Here is a 21,288-nt window from a genome sequence, read left to right as displayed (position 1 = left end):
TTCCCTGTTTAAATGATATTCAGCTTTTCTGTTGTTCTGTTCTTCTTGCCAAAGTGCATTACCTCACATATTCCTACAATGTATTCCATCTGCCAAGCATTTGCCCCAATTCTGCATCATCCTCAGCACTTGCCTCCACACTTATTTTGGTGTCATCTGCAAGCTTGGTGATAGTATCTTTACTTCCATTAGCTAAGTAATTGTAAATAATTGTGGCCCCTGTGTTGATTTCAGTAGCACTCCACTAGTTACAGGTTGCCATCCTGAACATGCTCCCTTTATCCCAACTCTCTGTCTTCCATTAGCCAAACCTCTATCTTTACTGATATATTACCTGCAACGCCATGGGCCCATATCTTATTAATTATTATTTTCTGGGCTACCTTATTGAATGCTTTTTTGGAACTCCAAATATATTGTGTCTACGAATTCCCCTTTATCTATCTTGCTTGATACTTTGTCAAACATCTGCAATACATTTGTTGCGCTTGATTTTAGCTGTATCATAGATCATATCACACTTTATTAAATACTCAACTACTACATCTCGTATGATAGACAATGACATTCTCTGGAATGTTTCCAGAATCTAAGGATTCTTGGAAGATTATTACCAGTGCATCCACTATCTCCACAGCTACTTTCATTAATTTCCTAAGATGTAACCCATCAGGTCTGGTGATCATTATTGTGTTTATTTCCTCCCTGCTTCTTTAGACCATTGATTGTTTAGTATTTTTAATCTGCTATTGGGATCCTCTAGAGTGAACACAGATGCAAACAGTGTATTCAACCCTATGGTTCCCTCATTACCCATTATCATTTCCCCACCTCTTTCTGAAAGGGGCCTGAGTTCACTTTGGCTACTCTCTTCCTTTTTATATATTCAAAGCAGCTATTTGTTATCCTATATTACTTGTTAATGTGCCCTCATGTTTATCCTCTTCTATCTTTATTTTTCTTTGGTCATCTTTTAAATTTTCCCAATCCTCTGGTTTAGCACTAATCTTTGCCACATCATTTGTTTTTTTTTTCTTTTAATTTAATACCATCATTAACTTCCTTGGATTCCACGGTGGGTTTATCCATTCCTAGATCCCATTCTTCCTCTCTGTGCTGTGAGTCGTGAACTGTTTTCTTAAACGCCTGTAATTTTTCTTCAGCTGTCTTTTCCACAGACTCCTTTCCCAGTCCACTGCAGCCAATTCAATCCTCATCCCTATGTTTCTTCATGCTCATAATTCACCAAAACTGCCAAGTAATCAGTCATACTTTATTTCGTTTTGGAATCCAGGCTATTGACCCCCTTGGGAAAGGGACCCCAGAAGCTGACTAGATATCTGACCCATCTCACGGAGTTGCACCAATTGCAGATCATGACATTCAGACATTTTGAATGCGGGATGTTGCATGAGACCGTGGCCAGTTTAAAGACCGTGGAAAAGAAATGTTTGTTTTTATTTATTCACGGGACATGGATGACGCTGGCTGGGCCAGCATTTGTTACCCATCCCTGAATGCCCTTTAGAAGGTGGTGTTGAGTTGCCGTCAGATGGTGTAGGTAGACCCATATCACTGTTAGGGAGGGAATTCCAGGATTTTGAACCAGCAACTTTGAAAGATTTATTTTCAAGTCAGAATGGTGAGTGGCTGGGGGAGGAACTTTCAGATGGTAGTGTTACTATGTATTTCCCCTGGGTTTGGACAGTGGAAGGAGCCTTGCTGAGTTGCATCGTGTAGATGGTTCACACAACTGCTACAGTATGTTTGTTGATGGAAGGAATAAATATTGAAGCTGTTAGTTTGGCCACCAATCCAATCTGTTGACTGTTACCCTTGAATGGTGACAATATTCATGAGTGTTACTGGAGCTGAACCTATTGAACCGATTGGGTACATTAGCAAAAGAAATCTATGACCTGCATTGTTTAAATCACATTTTTGGCTGTAGTTTAAAATGTGAATTATGGACATCAGAAATAAAATAAGAATGATTGGTATTTGAAAGAACAAATTAGAAAGAGGGACAAATATTTTAAGGTAGTGCGTTACAAAATGTAAACAAACTTTGACCTTGTTCATGCCGATCAATTTGCTGAACATGCTTAACTTCTTTTGTTTTCAGTCATAAAGATATTATATTTTAAAATTTATCCCCAATTGTAAGACAAACAATATTAATTTAATTGCATACTTAAATAAGAATGAAACTTCGATGCAGTGTATTTTACTCAATTGCATACTCAAAGTAAAAATCTGATTTCAAGAAATGGGTAAATGTAATAAGGTCCAAGCTTAACTTAACTGAAACTGGTCACATGTTTGAGACATTGAGTCCTATTCATGAGGCAAACTTATGTTAATATTTATCGTCTTCTTCATGCAGTATGTTACAGGTTAGATGAATGTCACCAGACCTTTCTTTTGACAGGTTTTATAATACTTTGTTTAGGAGCTATCTCGTTAATGTAAGGTAAGATGGAATAGTGAAAGGAAAATGTGATCTGTTAAGTATTCTGTCCACAACAGCCTGGTTACCATGGGAACAGGGAGCTCACATTGAGACTTAATGAAAGTTAGGTGAAAATGGTCACATATGAGAAGAAAGGCAAGAGCAACTGGGCTAAATGTGGGCAGTCAATATGTCTCAGAGATTTGGAGAGAAAGAGAGATCTTACAGAGACAAAAGGCTACATTAAATATGATCATAGTATGGTCAGCAGAATAGAATGAACTGCCTTTCTGTGAACCAGCAGAAGGTACAAGGGAGGATGGTCTCTAAAGACCTGGATGTTGTCTTCTGGAAAGACTTGGTGGAAAAATTGCTGGACTAGGCCTTACTGCTGCTGGTCGTTTAGGAATTCTCTGACTATAAGGGAAAACATCTTTCTGTAATATTCAGCATTATACCTTGAGGAGATATTAACCCATTGGAAACTGGGAGTGACTGTGGTGGTAATCTTTACATACAGTCACCCTGTGGAGATCATGGGGTTACAGGGAGCCATAAGGAATTAAAATCTGATTGAAGATTTGTAGCTCGGGTATCCGTTGTTGTGGTTCTGCTCGCCGAGCTGGAAGTTTTTGCTGCAAACGTTTCGTTCCCTGGCTAGGGAACATCATCAGTGCTGTTGGAGCCTCGTGTGAAGCGCTGCTTTGATGTTTCTTCTGGTATTTATACCGGAAGAAACATCAAAGCAGCGCTTCACACAAGGCTCCAACAGCACTGATGATGTTCCCTAGCCAGGGAACGAAACGTTTGCAGCAAAAACTTCCAGCTCGGCGGGCAGAACCACAGCCATAAGGAATAGAGTCTCTGTAGTTTGGAATACTTGTTGCTTAGCAAGTAGTGCTTATTTAATGTTGCTTTCAGTATTTTTTTCAAATTAAGGTTTTAAAACACGAAATTTGATTGTAAAATTTCTCCAAGTCAGTCACTGGAAATGCAAGCATTTTTTTTTAAAGGCATCGGTCTCTTTCAACTGTGACTTTTTAAATTCTTGTTAATCTCATCGCCAGGCTGACACAACGGTGCATAGCCCTCAGAGTGCTGCACTGCCTCACCCTTTCTGTGGAGGCATTAAACTTAGATAAGGGTTTTACTCTCTCTGGTACCATGATATTATTGGACAGTAAACAGAGGAGCATACTTGTTTATCTTCCCTCTCAATTACTGTCCTAAAGTTTATGACTCCACGCGATGGATCAGTGTTGGTGGGGAATCAGTGCTCCTATGCCCAGGTTTCACCAGGGCATCAAATGCAGTTAGTACTCCCACACAATGCCCTCACCAGTTAAGCCTGGCTAAACTCCGAGAGCTATTTGATAAGATTAGCTAGTAGAGCAAAGGGGAGAATGTGAAGCAAGGTTAATTCATCTGCTTGTTGTTTATGCATTTGTTGTAAGAATTTCAGAAACAAAATTCTTTGGTCTGGTTTCTCTAAAAACAAGAATGTCCTCTTTTATTGTTGAAAACAAATCGTTAAATATCAACTTATCTTTGCAGACAGAGACCACAGCTTTGAATTCTCAGGTCCCTCATTACAACCTGCGATTCGGACATATTGTCCAAAATTAGTTTAGAGACAGAGCCTGGGGAATGAGTTAAGCAATAAGTATAATTCTAGATCCATCTGTCTAAATAAACCAGCTGAAAGGAGTTATAACCTTCCATACTCCAGATGAAGCTTTACTTGTCTCTCAGGGACGCAGGTTGTGGTTTCGTGGCTTGTACAAGTTACAGCAGTCAACGGCAACTTGTGTTAAAAAAGTAAAAGAAAGCCTTAGGTTTATGTGACTCGCTTAACATAATGAAATGATCCAAGGTGCGTCACAGAAACATTATAAATCAAATGATGACACTCAGCCACATGAGAAGAAATTAGGTCAGGAGACCAAAAGCTTGATCAAAAAGGCAAATTTTAAGCATAGAAGAACATGGGTTTGTCAGACACCGTAGTGTAGAAAGATTATTCCAGATCTTGGGACCTAGGTCTATCCCCATGAATTTTGTGGCTACAAGAGCAGGTCAGAGACTAGGAATCCTGAATCAAGTAACTCACCTCCTGACTCCCCAAAATCTGTTCACCATCCACAAGACAAAAGTCAGTACTTTTAACAACACTCAATAAACTTGACACCATCCAGGACAAAGTAGCCCGCTTGATAAACATCCCAACCACACACGCACACTACCTCTACCACCGGCACTCAGCAGCAGCAGTCAGTGTGTGCCGTCAATAAGATGCATTGCAGACATTAAACAAATATCGTTAGATAGCAAGTTCATGACCGCTACCGTCTAGAAGGATCTATCAGCTGATACATGGAAACACCATCACCTACAAGTTCCCTTCCAAGTCCTCATCACCCTGACTTGGAAATGTATTGCCAGTATTGCAATATTGCAAATATATTCCTTCACTGTCGCTGAGCCAAAATCATGATTCCCTCAGTACTTGCCTCAGAGTCTACTTACAGCACATGGACTGCAACAGTTTAAGAGGGCAGTTCATCATCACCTTGTCAAGGACAAGTAGGGATGGGCAATAAATGCTGGCCCAGCCAGTGACACCCATATCCCATGAATGAACAAGAAAGGGTGACTAAGTTTGAGGTCAGAACATAATTTCCTTATTTCGGGAGTACCCAGATGAAGTTGGATTTTCCCAATCCCAGTTACATCGCAGATGTAGGGAACTGCATTTATGGCAGAAACCAGGCTCTGAAACCCGGACTTGGTCTGTGTACATTCTGCTTCATACTCTTCTCCTGTGTACTCAATGAGCATGTGCTATTTGGCCTTCAGAGTCATTGGGACTTCAATTTTTAATATTTTTTATGCATGCAGTTATTAATAAAGCTATTATATTGCATGTTTGCAGTGTTACCATAACTATGGGTATTGATAATTCTAGTATTACAGTGAAGCAGAAGAGTAACTTTTCAAAAGTCAGCTTCTATAAAGTTGCCAGGAAAACAGTTGTTGTTGGATATAAAACTAAGTTCCCATATATGTATCAAGTTTAATTTATCCTGAATTAGTTTATAAAATCATGAGGCGGATGGATAGGATAAATAGACAAAGTCTCTTCCCTGGGGTTGGGGAGTCCAGAACTAGAGGGCATAGGTTTAGGGTGAGAGGGGAAAGATATAAAAGAGACCTAAGGGGCAACTTTTTCATGCAGAGGGTGGTACGGGTATAGAATGAGCAGCCTGAGGAAGTGGTGGAGGTTGGTACAATTGCGACATTTAAAAGGCATCTGGATGGGTATATGAATCGGAAGGGTTTGGAGGGATATGGGCTGGGTGCTGACAGGTGGAACTAGATTGGGTTGGGATATCTGGTCGGCATGGATGGGTTGAACCGAAGGGTCTGTTTCTGTACTGTACATCTCTATGACTCTAAGTTGCAACCTCTTTATAAAGGGGAAGGCAAATCTCCAGTTTATTACTACACATCTTTACTGTAAGTCTGAAGCATTGTCTAGTTTTGTTAATGGCATTTAAAAAATTGTATTTGCTGTCAATATGAACCCTCCATGTTGCTTTTAATCTGTGGATGTTTCCTTTTGTCTTTAATTTGCTTCAATGATATTTTGTCAAGATACAAGAGCAAAAAAGACTTGCTGAGTTTCTCCAGCAATTTCTTTATTGTTGGTTTACAGAGCAGAGACTGAAAAGAAATTAGTCTTTGATTAGAATTTTGACATAGAAAGACTTTGAATATTTCACTTTGTTGTCAAGACAGAAAAGCAGTTTCTATAAGCAGAGTGATTCCCCAATGATTTGAAGTTTACACCTTTTATATGTGGAATGAGTATGGAACATTAGTAATAATCATCCATTAGCCAAAGAAATTTGCAGCATCAACCTCCTGGGATGTGTATCACATTTTGCTGCCTACTTCAGAAGGCAGTAATTGGCACACTGTCAGATTATGATGTTCAGGTTAGAAGTAATGGATTTATTTATTGAGATAATTACATGGATTAAGAAATGCACATGTTACTAATGTAAAATCACTGAGAAAGCAATAAAGATTGAATCGAACTTAAAAGGCATTAATGCATCTTACTAAGAAAATGTTTCAATCTTGAAATCTCCAGCTTCTTTGTACACTTCTTGTTGTGAAGTAAGAACATGGGCTTTCGAATATCTAAATGATCTACAATCCAAAAGAACAAACTGCTCAATTAGACGGGGAGTTAAAGATGTAGCCCTGCCAACTGACCAGAGTCAACTTCAGGAGGCCTGAAAGTTTTCAGTTTTTTTTGGACCCGATGACTTTCTGAAGGGCATAAAGATAAGCCAAGCCATTCAGCTGGAAGGAAAAAGTACTATTAGGAGGGGAGCTTTCACTGTGTCCTGATTAATGTTTAGCTTTCAACCAACAGACATTTCCTTGTTATTATTACATTGCAGGTTATGCTATGATGTGGAGTTTGCTGCTTTATTTTGGCTTATAACATGAAATTAATTATCTTTTCCATTCACATGCACTATTCTGTGTAAAGCAATACAACACATTTGGAACCTTCTATAAATATTCAGAGAACATCACCAAAGTCACAACCATATAAGGTTTAGGTAATGAATTTAGATTTGTAGCGATGTCATGGTTCAGAGTTCAAAGCTTTTCAATGCAGAATAATGCACGTCCGGTCACCCATTTAAGTGATTTTTCAGTGGACTTCTCTTGTTTCTGTTTCTTTAAGGTGCGACCTGCTCCAGTAAGGAGACTACTGGAGTATGAAGATTATGAAGAATATTATGATGAGGAATCTGATGCAATGCCAGACTATGTAAGTATGTCATCTTGCATGAAACTATGCTATTTTACAGCTATTCTTTCAGTCACTTCTCCTAGCTCTCCTTCCAATGACTTAACACATAGAACATAGAACAGTACAGACCCTTGGCCCTCAAAGTTGTGCTGACCTAAATGATCACTATTTTCTCCCCCCTCTGCAAAAATTATCGACACGTTTTCTAAATTGAAGATGCCATTTTGTATAAATGCAACTTCTTATTGTTTCCACATGGAGCTGGAATGCTCAGATATTTTTTTCAAAGCCAACTAGGGCTGACATGGATAATAAATGGTGTATTACATTGGGGATTTGGATTTTAAACTGGAGGCAGGTGAATGTGAGTCAATTCTGTGCAGGATGTTTGTAAAGTCAGGATGTTAGTTTGTCATAGTGACATAAATACAGCAATTCCAAAAAAGCTAGTGATTGCAATACAATGCCTGGGAGAATCTCTGCGGTGTTAATGGATAACATCTTTATAATGTTCGGTTTATGGCAGGCAGAACAAATATGTTAAGATAATTAGTTTTATTTTGACTTCAGATATACGAAGAATCAGGAGTCAAATTCAGAAGCAAATTTTAGGGTTTTTTTCCCTGCACGAGAACTAGATTCTTCAGTCAGTTTAGGGGAACCAGTCACCTCAGCAGATGTGGTTTCTAGTCTGCGGAACTTCCAAACTAGGAGAGTTTAGGTAAAAGTCTTCAAGCTGTTAGAACTAAGAAAGTAGAGGTATAGAATTCCTACAGTGTGGAAGCAAACAATTCAGCCTATCAAGTCCACACCGATCCTCCAAGGAGCATCCCACTCAGACCCACGCCATCCTTGTAACCCTGCATATCCTATGGCTAATCTACTTAGCCTGCATATCCTTGGAGACTGTGGAGCAATTGAGCCAATCCACCTCACCTGGACATCTTTTAGACTGGGCAAAGGAAACCAGAGCATCCATTTAGATACAGGGAGAATGTGCAGACTCCATACAGACAATCACCCAAGGGTGAAATCAAACCCGGGTCCCTGGTGCTTTGCAGCAGCAGTGCTCACCCCTGAGCCACCCTGCCACCCCACCAATGTTTGAAGCCCAGGCACAAAGGTAGTGGTGATATTTTTCTGGGATTGAGTTTCTGTAATGGATAGTATTGGGAACATGTTGAAACTTTGTTTTGAATTTACATTAGATCGTCCCAGCTGCTTTCATAGCTTTGTTTATTCTATCTTTCGTCAATAAACTTATATTCTGTTGTTAAAGAACACTTTCAACAATGTCTGAATATGGTTCAGTTGATTAAGTCTCACATTAACCAACTGCAAAGATTAGAAATATGAACTATCCAGCCAGGTTTCATTCTGGAATCTGACCTGTCCAGTATTACTGTCAACTGGGATCAAAGCAAATGGAAATGTCAGTGAAACCCCATCTTGTGAACCAACAATAATATACTTCTCTAACTCAATAGAAGGAGAGATGAAAGCTCGATGAGTGTTGGTATAGTTGGCCCTGGATATTTAACATCCCATACATTTTCTGTTGGCCTAATCCTCCAACATGGCAGACAGTAAGCACATTCATTTCGAGCCAAGTAATGTACAGTCTGCCATATTGGTATTGAGAAAACGTTTAGGCATCCAGGGCTACATGTGGAACAGACATTAGACCCTTTCCATGTGAGGATAATGGGTCGTAACCTTGTTTGAGTGCCCTTCTGAAAATTGCTGTGTCCTTTTGAGAGTCTGCACAAGCTGCACTTTGGAAAAACAGCTACACGTGGTTTAATCCTTTAAGTGAAACACGATGCTCTAATCAATCCACTTTTAAACCATGGAACCAGGAGTAGGAATATTCATTCTCACCCTAAATTATCATTACATGTAAATTGCTGTCAGCCACCACTGCAGAACGCGACCCTCTTTTCTGCCACCTTCCTATCTTTTGGCAACATAGCAATCTGACTGATCTTTGAGACCTCCTGTCCAGAGAGCTACCTGGGCCAGTCACGATTACATGTCTGTAGTTGTCTGCTTCAGTGATACTGAGGCCTGAGGCCTAATGTTAGACCTATTCATTCAGGCATGAAGATTGACCCCTGTGCTCTCGGTTTTGCAAACGTGAACAAGCTTTTCCCCTAACAAGGTGACATTGTGTCTATGTGGTATATTTTGGGGCTGTTCACAATCCCACCATCCTGTTGTGTCACATAATAGCAGTGCCAACTATTTAAACTATTTTCCTATTAAAAGCTGCAGTTTTAATCGAGACGCAATGATGATATTTGAATAAATACTACATATTTAATGGGAACCTGCATTCCAGAAGCAAGCCCATGTTCAAGAACAGGCACTAATTATTGTAATCATCTTTTAAACCTGTTCTCTTCATGCTCAGTTCCCCACAATATTGATGTTTACCGTTTAAGTGAAAACAAGCTAAAGGCACCTTCTGTAGAACTTTCTTTTCTTTATAATGTGCAAAGTCTTCAGTCCATATATCTAACACAGCACGTGATGTTCAAAGACAGCTAACATATTTGTTCTTCAATTATTCAGGTTAGTGGCACATCAGACAGCTCTGCAAATGGAGGTCAGCAGTCCTCACTGATTGAAATTCTCAATTACTGTCAGGTAAATCATCTCCTGCCATTGCTGGCTCCCTGTGCGAGATGGAGGCACGTGTCTAATTGCATATCTACAGTAAGGCTTTTGTGGTGACTGCTGTTTACAACCTGGAACCCTTAACACTGTGTAAACTGGACAGTGCGCCAGTGGAAGAACACCGCTATCTGAGATTGATTGCTTGCTTGCCTTCACTACAGCAGCTGACATGCAACAGAAATCTGAGTTTTCAATGCTTTGAGGCATAGGTTTCCTGATAGTCCCTCTCACACCTTCTTCACCAGCATAAACCTTCATGCTGATTCAGTATGTGGATGTACCTACAAGAGAAGGTGCAAAACTTGATCTACTTTTGGGAAATAAGGCAGGGCAGGTGACTGAAGTCTCAGTGGGGGAGCACTTTGGGGCCAACGATCATAATTCTATTAGATTTAAAAAAAAGTGATGGAAAAGGATAGACCAGATCTAAAAGTTGAAGTTTTAAATTGGAGAAAGGCCAATTTTGATGCTATTAGGCAAGAACTTTCAAAAGCTGATTGGAGGCAGATGTTCACAGGTAAAGGGATGGCTGGAAAATAGGAAGCCTTCAGAAATGAGATAACAAGAATCCAGAGAAAGTATATTCCTGTCAGGGTGAAAGGAATGGCTGGTAGGTATAGGGAATGCTGGATGACTAAAGAAATTGAGGGTTTGGTTAAGAAAAAGAAGGAAGCATATGTCAGGTATAGACAGGATAGATCAAGTGAATCCTTAGAAGAATATGAAGGCAGTAGGAGTATACATAAGAGGGAAATCAGGAGGGCAAAAAGGGGACATGAGATAGCTTTAGCCAATAGAATTCAGGAGAATCCAAAGGGTTTTTACAAATATATTAACGACAAAAGGGTAACTAAGGAGAGAATAGGGGCCCTCAAAGATCAGCAAGGCAGCCTTTTTGTGGAGCAGCAGAAAATGGGTGAGATACTAAACAAGCATTTTGCAACAGTATTTACTGTGGAATAGGATATGGAAGATATAGAATGTTGGGAAATACATGGTGACATCTTGAAAAATGTCCATATTATGGAGGAGGAAGTGCTGAATGTCTTGAAATGCATAAAGGTGGATAAATCCCCAGGACCTGATAGGTGTACCCTAGAACTCTGTGGGAAGCTATAGAAGTGATTGCTGGGCCTCTTGCTGAGATATATGTATCATCGATAGTCACAGGTGAGGTGCAGGAAGACTGGAGGTTTGCTAACGTGGTGCCACTGTTTAAGAAGGATGGTAAGGACAAGCTAGGGAACTATCAGACCATTGAGCCTGATATCAGTGGTGGGCAAGTTGTTGGAGGGAATCCTGAGGGACAGGATGTACATGTATTTTCAGCATGTATTTGGAAAGGCAAGGACTGATTAGGGATAGTTCACATAGCTTTGTGCATGGGAAATCGTGTCTCACAAACTTGATTGAGTTTTTTGAAGAAGTAACAAAGAGGATTGATGAGGGCAGAGCGGTAGATATGACCTATATGGACTCCAGTAAGGCATCAACAAGGTTCCCCATGGGAGACTGGTGAGCAAGGTTAGATCTCAGGGAATACAGGGAGAACTAGCCATTTGAATACAGAACTGGCTCAAAGGTAGAAGACAGAGGGTGGTGGTGGAGGGTTGTTTTTCAGAATGGAGGCCTATGACCAGTGGAGTGCCACAAGGATCGGTGCTGGGTCCTCTACTTTTCGTCATTTATATAAATGATTTGGATGTGAGTATAAGAGGTACAGTTAGTAAGTTTGCAGATGACTCCAAAACTGGAGGTGTAGTGGACAGTGAAGAAGGTTACCTCAAATTACAACGGGCTGAAAATGTGGTGCTGGAAAAGTGCAGCAGGTCAGGCAGCATCCAAGGACCAGGAGATTCGATGTTTCGGGCATAAGCCCTTCTTCAGGAATGAGGAAAGTGTGTCCAGCAGGCTAAGATAAAAGGTAGGGAGGAGGGACTTGGGGGAGGGGCGATGGAGATGCGATAGGTGGAAGGAGGTCAAGGTGAGGGTGATAGGCCGGAGTGGGGTGGGGGCGGAGAGGTCAGGAAGAAGATTGCAGGTTAGGAAGGCGGTGCTGAGTTCGAGGGATTTGACTGAGACAAGGTGGGGGGAGGGGAAATGAGGAAGCTGGAGAAATCTGAGTTCATCCCTTGTGTTTGGAGGGTTCCTAGGCGGAAGATGAGGCGCTCTTCCTCCAACCGTCGTGTTGTTATGGTCTGGCGGTGGAGGAGTCCAAGGACCTGCATGTCCTTGGTGGAGTGGGAGGGGGAGTTAAAGTATTGAGCCACGGGATGGTTGGCTTGGTTGGTCCGGGTGTCCCAGAGGTGTTCTCTGAAACGTTCCGCAAGTAGGCGGCCTGTCTCACCAATATAGAGGAGGCCACATTGGGTGCAACGGATCAATAGATGATGTGTGTGGAGGTGCAGGTGGATTTGTGGTGGATATGGAAGGATCCCTTGGGCCTTGGAGAGAGGTAAGGGAGGAGGTGTGGGCGCAAGTTTTGCATTTCTTGCGGTTGCAGGTGAAGGTGCCGGGAGTGGAGGTTGGGTTGGTGGGGTGGTGTGGACCTGACGAAGGAGTCATGGAGGGAGTGGTCTTTTCGGAATGCTGGTAATGGAGGGGAGGGAAATATATTCCTGGTGGTGGGGTCCGTTTGGAGGTGGCAGAAATGACGGCGGATGATACGCTGTATATGAAAGTTGTGGGGTGGTAGGTGAGAACCAGTGGGGTTCTGTCCTGGTGGCAGTTGGAGGGGTGGGGCTCAAGGCCGGAGGAGCGGGAGGTGGAGGAGATGGGTTGGTAGGGTGGTAGGTGATGCTTCCTTGGATACTGCCTAACCTGCTGCGCTTTTCCAGCAACACATTTTCAGCTCTGATCTCCAGCATCTGCAGACCTCACTTTCTCCCCAAATTACAATGGGATCTTGATCAGATGGGCCAATGGGCTGAGAAGTGGCAGGTGGAGTTTAATTCAGATAAATGTGAAGTGCTGCATTTTGGGAAAGCAAATCTTCGCTGAACTTATACACTTAATGGTAAGGTCCTAGGGAGTGTTGCTGAACAAGGAGACCTTGGAGTGCAGATTCATAGCTCCTTGAAAGTGAAGTCGCAGGTAAATAGGATAGTGAAGAAGGCGTATGGTATGCTTTTCTTTATTGGTCAGAGTATTGAGTACAGGAGTTGGGAGGTCATATTGTGGCTGTACAGGACATTGGTTAGGCCACTGCTGGAATATTGCGTGCAATTCTGGTCTCCTTCCTATCAGAAAGATGTTGTGAAACCTGAAAGGGTTCAGAAAAGATTTACAAGGCTGTTTCCTGGGTTGGAGGATTTGGGCTATAGGGAGAGGCTGAACATGCTAGGGCTGGAGTGTCGGAGGCTGAGGGGTGACCTTATAGAGGTTTACAAAATTATGAGGGGCATGGATAGGGTAAATAGGCAAAGTCTCTTCCCTGGGGTCAAAGAGTCCAGAACTAGAAGGCATAAGTTTAGGGTGAGAGGGGTAAGATAAAAAGAGACCTAAGAGGCAACTTTTTCACACAGAGGGTTGTACGTGAATGGAATGAGCTGCCAGAGGAAATGGTGGAGGCTGGTACAATTGCAGCATTTAAAAGGCATTTGGATGGGTATATGAACAGGAAGGGTTTGGAGGGATATGAGGCCGGGTGCTGGCAGGTGGGACTAGATTGGGTTGGGATATCTGGTTGGCGTGGACGGGTTGGACCGAAGGGTTTGTTTCCATGCTGTACATCTCTATGACTCTATGACTGTATGCACTGAAGAAGATTTGATTTTGGTCTTCAATTCAAATGGGTAATCAGTAATCAATAATCCTCTTAACGAGGAAGTTCTCCCTGATGAAAGACTGGACATTTTAGCTTTTTCCGTTTTTTTTGATATTTCAAATAAACAAATGTTGTTGGCTGCTTTGGAGATATTCCCCCTTTTTTAAGCATTGTCTGTCTGTCTGTCTATCTGTCTCTCTCAGTACATATTGGATGGTAATTATTTTGCTATGTTTTTAAGCCAAGTATCAGTTGAGGTAGCTTGAGTGTCTCAGAGGGTGAACATTAAGCTCAACCTGTAACGTTACGCCCCCTTTAAGGGTTCCAGTGAATGAAGGAGAACTGCAGGGATGTTGCATACAGGAAGAAATGAAAAGTAGATTGTTCTGCCTTTCTGAAACTGTGGGTGGGGTCTGGGGACCTCTGCCTGGTGGTTGGAGAAACCTGAGGCAGTTGTGCAGCCACTGGCAGCCCGTCGCCTGGAATCGAGACCTGATGGCGGAATGCTGTCCAGCACCTGGCAGCTTGGGCGTTCTGTGGCACCACAGAGGAGGCCGTGGCTGCTGCTGGAGGGGCACTTCTCTGGAGTCTCAGGATGAACCCAGACCAAACGAGGGAGGTGAGGTGGGGAGGTGCATTTTCACATCCTGGGAGAAGGTTATCGCTTCCCAACAGCTGATCTCTCAATTGGGTACTGAGTGCCAATCCCCAATCTCAATGCCTCCCCTCACCACCCCCACCCGTTAATCTTAGTGGCACGTCCAAATTTGGCCACTTAAGGGTCTCAGTTCGGGGCAGGACTAAAGACGTGGTTCAGCTACTAGAACACACTCAGGTTCTCCTGTTTGAGCCAGCAGAATGAAAAGCAGAGAGGTTTCTGCAATGGGTCAATAACAGTATGGGGGCAGTTTTCTCAATGGATGTGCTCTACACTGGGAGGGCAATCTGCTGACCAAATCACTGTCCATTGGATTCATCTGGAGCTGGTCTGTCCTCACATCTCACCCGCCTGCCTCACTCTTTTGTCCTCTGCATCTGACATGCTTGCTTATTGGTTGCACTCGGTCTCCTCCCTTCTCCAATTCTCTTTGGAGTATTATGTGCAGTTTTGGTCACCACACTACCAGAAGGATGTGGAAGCTTTGCAGAGAGCACAGGGAAGGTTCTCAAGGGCATTGGTTATGAAGAAAGGTTTAAAAAAACTAACATTGCTTTCACTGGAAAGACAGCAGCTGAGAGGAGACCTGATAGAGTTATGAGAATTATGAGAGGCTTATGTAGGGTGGATACTCAGAGGCTTTTTCCCAGGGTTAGAGGTTCACTTACAAGGTGGCACAGGTTCAAAGTCAGAGGGGAAGCGTTTAAGGGAGATGTACGAGGGAAACTTCTCACACGGAGAATGGGAGGAGCCAGGAACGCATTGCCAGATGAGGTGGTGGAAGCAAGAATGTTGGCGACATTTAAGAGGCGCCTGGATATGATTAGGGACGGAATAGAGGGACACAAACCAAATAAGGGCAGATTTGTTTTTCAGTTTAGCTAGGGCATGATAATTGGCACAGGCTTGGCAGGCCGAAGGGCCTGTTCCTGTGCTGTACTTCTCTTTTGTTATGTGTTCTCTTGTCATGGCTCTTGTTATTTTACGCATACCTCACCCTCCTTTTTCTCTCACCTCCCAGAGAGACTCTCTAACAGTTGCAAAGGTCATTGATCTGTAGCTGGGTAAGAAAGAGGGCAGACCAGGACAAACCTGGTACACATTTGGTCAGCGAATTAGTAGAGAATATGGAGCTGGGATGGATTGGTTAATTATGTGAGGTCTAGACAGAGTGGAAAGGAAGGCCCGAAGGAAGCAGTGGGTTGCAAAACCAATATGAGGAGTGGATTGGTCGGGATTCCTGCTAAACTGGGTGCTTTGCTGCATCCACGACCTGCTACGGGAGGGCAGAGTGTAGGAATAGTTCCTCTCCCTTGGGTCTGAGAGTGAGACTTCAAATAAACGTGAAAGCCAAGGATTGCTCTCTGGATCTGTGATAATGTGGAGAGACCAGAGGTCTGTGGGTGCCTGGGTCTTGAAATTTGGACAAATTCAGAATCCAGAAGGTTGGTGTTTGGAGCAGGTCAAAGGCTTTGGCAGGGAAGCAAGGGTTTTGCAATTGGATCTGTGAGGGAGTGTGAAGGTACAGGCCTCAGCAAGCCTGTGAGATTAAAAGAGGTTTGGGAGCCTTGGGATTCAGCCTCAATCTGGAGAGAAGAGACTGGAAAGACAAATACTATGAGGCAAACCAGGGAAGAAGCTGAGAGCCAGAGTCTGAATCTGTCTGAAAATCCATCCTAATTGAGCACTGTTTACATAATATAGACAAGTTCACCTTTTCAACTTGAGTCTCGTTGTTTATGTGAATATTTTGCCATGCGAGCATTTGATCTTGAGAATGCACTGGGTAATAAAGGAATATTTCTGTATTGTGTAAGGGTGAGTTTGAGAGCGTCAAATTTCTATATGAGGTTCTGCGTAAACACTTAATCAAGAATCTGAGCATGTGTTATTCAGATTTTACCAGCCATTAATTTTAATGATCACCATTGTGGATAGAATAAATGCAAACTGTGGAACTACACAGTAAAACTCAAAGGTTTCATGGACAGCCTGAGGCTGGAATGCAATCTGAAGTTGTCTACAACTTACACATTCTCCACTCTTAGAAATTTTAAAGTACAGAAGAGTTTCTTCAGCCCATCCAGTCTATACAAACAAAAACAACTCTACTATACTAGTCCCAATTTCCAGCACTGGGCCCATAACCTTATGACATACCACCCTCTGGGTGAAAAGGTTTTTCCTCAAATTACCTCCAACCTCCTGCATTTTACCTCAAAAATTATGCCCCCTTTGTTATTGACCCTTCAGCTAAGGGGAATAGCCTGCTTCCTACCCACCCTGTCCATGTCCCTCAATCTTATACATTTCAATCAGGTCCACTGTCAGCCTTCCCTGCTCTAAAGTAAATATCTTGAACCTTATCCAGTCTCTCTTGATAGCTAAACTGCTCCAACCCTGAACCTCCTCTGTACCTCCTGAAGTAGAATTGCACTCTTTCTATGGTATGGTGACCAAAACTGCATTCTAGCTGCAGTTTTATATAGAACATTGAACACTACAGTACAATGCAGGCCCTTCAGCCCTCGATGTTGTGTCGGCGCTTGGCCAATGTTTTTGCACAGCTCCAACATAACCTCCCTGCTCTTATAAACTAGGTCGCAATTGATGAAGGCGAGTGTCCCATATGCCTTCTTAACTACCCACTAATCTATTCTGCCACCTTCAGGGATCTGTGGACAAGTAACTGTCCCTCTGAGCTTCCTAGTGGCTTGTTATTCATATTTGAATAATAAACACACCTTTGTTTTGTTACTTATTCCAAAATGGATCACCTCACACCTAATAGGGTTAACTTCCATTTGCCACTGATCTACCCATCTGACCCACCCGTCATTATCATCCTGCAGCTTAAGGCCTCCTTCCTCACTATTAACCTCTCAGCCAATCTTCTTACCACATGAGGCACAGTGACTGTACTATGGAAGGGCCCTAAAGTACTTTTGATCCAATTTGCACAAAATTAATACCATAATCATAGCATGGCACAGCTCAGAAGGAAGCCATTTGAGCCATCATACCTGTGCTGTCTTTTCAGACCATTTGGAAGCTTTCAATTACCTTGCTATAGCTCTGCAAATATTCCCTCTTTTAAGTGCTTATCCATTTCCCCTTTAACAATCAACACCCCCACCCCTCAACTTCCAGGCAATGCTTTCCAGGAATATATTCTCTTTCCTTTGGCAATGTTGATGCAGAAGAGAAGATGTGGGTGGCATGGTGGCACAGTGGTTAGCACTGCTGCCTCACAGCGCCAGAGTCCTGGGTTCAATTCCTGCCTCAGTCGATTCTCTGTGTGGAGTTTGCACATTCTCCCCAAGTCTGTGTGGGGGTGCTCTGGTTTCGTCCCACAAACACAAAAATGTGCAGGTTAAGTGAATTGGCCATGCTAAATTGCCCGTAGTGTTAGGTGAAAGGGTAAATGTAGGAGTATGGGTCTGGGTGGTATGCGGGTCGGTGTGGACTTGTTGGACCGAAGGGCCTGTTTCCACACTGTAAGTAATCTAAAAAAAAGCTGGGTGGCAAAATGTTTAGATTTCATAACAGAGCGATTCTGTTTTCATCTGTAGCCTTATGATTGTTGTGTGGCCTACCCTGTCCAATATTTCCCTATTGCCTGTGCTTAGGTGATCCCCAGTGGGCAGTATCATGGGATTCGGTGGCAAACCTATCAGGGGAATTGTGTTGAAATTATAACCCTAGAGGGATAAAAAGTAATATTTGAAATAAATAAGTCAAAATCTCTGCAGAAATGGCTGAGAGAGGAATGTCAGAGAAGTGTTTGTACTGTTTTTCTGACAGGATATGTCAAGACCAATCACCTAACATCTGTTTTGTGGATGGAACCAGACAGCCTAACAATTGATGCCTGCCAGAAAGTAAATCTGTTAGTTTACTGACTAATTTGTGTCTCTCGGCAGCGCTGTAACTGTCAACATTTTACTTTGGTCACAAGAATTAACAACTTTTCAGTAATACGCACAAGACTTTTCTACAAATGTTGTAATCTGGTTTACCAGATCTCGATAACACACTCTCAGGCCTATACACACATATATATAAATAACAAATAACTGTGGATACTGGAGGTCTGAAACAAAAGGAGAAATCGTTGGAGAAGTTCAGCAGGTCTAGCAGCGTCTGTGGGAAGAAAGTAGAGTTAACAGGTTTAGTGACTCTTCATCAGTTCACAAATGCTACCAGACCTGCTGAGTTTTCCCAACAATTCCTGTTATTTTTTTGTCTCAGGCTTGTACATCCTTCCTGATTCGATGATCAGGCGAGATATGTAATGGGTTAAAATGGTCTTTCCTGTGTCGTGTTGCTGTAATTTGTAGAGTTACGATTGAGCACAGGAAATCTGGTAATAAAACAGCCAGTAATATGTTTATTGCTACATCATATTGTTCAGGGGTAGATTGATAAATTCTTGATAAACACCAGCTGTCATGATATTAATGCCGGGCACCAGTTAGTGAAGCATTTACTAAATCTTTGAACAAACAAAAATAGTAATTTAATAATAATAGGAAAATTAGTTTGGATTGCTTCAGCCCTGTTCCCACTGCTAATCACTAAAAGCTTCAGATTCAGATTGTTAAATTGGTAGCTGCAGTACAGCACATCATCAGCCAGAGTAAAAGAAGATCTATCTTTACCTTGTAAATGATCTCATCAGTGTGTTCTGCAGATATATTTAATTTAAAGCCATTATTTAATGTCCAATATCTTGCCAGTATAGCCACTATTCTTGTGGGGGTTGTGTTGAATATTTATCATATTATTATTTGGGAACTTAGTTCCAAAGCAGAGATAAACGAGGTTTCAGTTTTCATTGCAGTGAAGGTCTGATTCTTATTTCAATGGAAGAGTCAGAAAGTTATTTGGAACAGTGAGCTAAATATAACCTTTCGAAGGATCATGTGACTTTAGTTTATAGATTAGATTCCCTACAGTGTGGAAACAGGACCTTCAGCCCAATAAGTCCACAACGACCCTCTGAAGAATAACCCACCCAGATCCATTTCCCTCTGACTAATGCACCTGACACTATGGGCAATTTAGCATGGCCAATCCACCTGACCTGCACATCTTTGGATTGTGGGAGGAAACCGGAGCACCCGGAGGAAACCCACGCAGACACGGGGAGAATGTGCAAACTCCACACAGACAGTTGCCCGAGGCTGGAATCAAACCTGGGTCCCTGGCGCTGTGAGGCAGCAGTGCTAATCACCGTGCCACCCCAGTTAAACACCTCAGAAAGCTGAGATCATTGCTGCTTATTGCTGACATGATTTTTTACAATGAGAGAAGTGTAAGGCCATTAGCCACAAGTTCAGAGGAAAGGATCCTGAACCATCAGAAAGAAAGTTGAGGTTTGAGGAGCCTCCTGGCTAACAGAGCTGGAAAGAAGCCCTAAGCTGGCTTAGCTGTCTCAAAGAAATGCAAAGGCTGAGAAATTCAGTGAGTTAGCCTGTCTGTGTGTGAAGGGTTTATGCCCAAAACGTTGACTCTCCTGCGCCTCAGATGCTGCCTGGCCTGCTGTGCTTTTCCAGCACCACCTCTTTCAACTCTGATTCTCCAGCATCTCCATTGTGTCTTGGGGAGAGACAATGATGTCTGGTAAATATCCAGAAAGTTGCTGAGGAGAAATGCTTGTAACCTAATCAGTTTGTTAAGAAATTTTAAAGTGAATAAAGGAGTGATACATCACCGGTGTTGAGTGTTTGTAAAGGATATTATTGGACTAAAAGAGTTGACTGTTTCATTTTGACTTCTACCATTAGATGTTTTCAAATTGTTTTATATTGAGTATAGTTTAGTTTGGTTTTATTATTCTATCTAGTTTTCAGCTCCTGTTCATGCCTATTCTCACTCACCCATATTGGTTCTCAGTCCAGCATGTTTTGTGTTACGCCCTTTCATGGTTAATCCCCTTCCTTTCTCTGTAGCATCCTTCCCACCCATAACCCAGAAACTGACCAGTCCTGTGAATGTGGACTCATTCTACAACACTTCTGCCCACATCCTGCCTTTTCTTCCCAAAATTCTAACTCCTTATCCTCTGTTCTGGATTTCATTTTCTCCTGTGCCTTTTTAGAGCAGTTGGCTTAATTTTGCTACGTTAATGTACATTTTAAATGCAGGTTATTGCTACCTAACTAGTTACATTCCCAGGCAAGAGTAACATCCAGTGTGTCAGAGTGAGGGCCAGCCAATGTTGTAGAGCTACTAGAAAGCCGTGATGTTTTTGGGAAGTTAAAGCAAAACTTGCAACTGGATTAACATTTCAGACATGACCTATTATCTGATTTCTAATGCATCTAACTATTAACCTAGTTTCCTATTTCAGGTGAAGATCGAACCATATGTTTCGTTTCTGCTTTCCCTGTATATTTCCAACATTCATAATTCGGCTTTTCACCTTTTCATGTCGCCAGTTCTGTTTTTATTTAACGATTGGGGATCTGACTTTAAATGACAGCTGAGACCAGTAACAATTTGGTCCTGGCTCTATTGTGTCAGCCTTGCGTCGTTTCTCCATGGATTTTATCTGGCAAAAAAAATGCAATCTGTATTTTTTAAAAAATGCTGCATTTGGGAGGGACAGCTCTTGATATACATGCAGCAGCCATTTTATCAACAGCTGAACATGCAGTCAAAACTAAAAGCCAACTTTAACCCAGACTAATAGATTTTTTTTTCCCAAAAAGGCACGTCCTTTACTATAATTTTAGCTATAGCTCTTGTTGTTACAATTACTATTTTTGAACCTTTTTTTATATGTAGATTATTTATTCTTCCATCCGAAGACTGGACAAAAAAGTGGAAGTGATACAGAGACATGTGTCTGACCTACGTCAAGGAAAGACAAAATATTTTGCTAAGCAAGTAAG

At 42.1% G+C, this 21,288-nt stretch overlaps 1 protein-coding gene across 1 annotated transcript in view; it reads left to right on the top strand.

Moving 5' to 3' along the window:
- LOC132820699 (uncharacterized) overlaps window positions 1–21,288 on the top strand; it is a 110,744-nt gene that overhangs the window by 37,690 nt on the left and 51,766 nt on the right. Inside the window, exons 4-6 of the mRNA XM_060832950.1 lie at window positions 7,218–7,304; window positions 9,861–9,935; window positions 21,182–21,283. Coding sequence (XP_060688933.1) covers window positions 7,218–7,304; window positions 9,861–9,935; window positions 21,182–21,283 — 264 coding nt within the window. The remainder of the gene's footprint in view (window positions 1–7,217; window positions 7,305–9,860; window positions 9,936–21,181; window positions 21,284–21,288) is intronic.

This window comes from Hemiscyllium ocellatum, chromosome 12, assembly GCF_020745735.1.
Source record: "Hemiscyllium ocellatum isolate sHemOce1 chromosome 12, sHemOce1.pat.X.cur, whole genome shotgun sequence".
Taxonomy (NCBI): domain Eukaryota; kingdom Metazoa; phylum Chordata; class Chondrichthyes; order Orectolobiformes; family Hemiscylliidae; genus Hemiscyllium; species Hemiscyllium ocellatum.
Note: the sequence above shows the minus strand (reverse complement) of the source record. Positions and strands in the feature narration are given on the sequence as shown.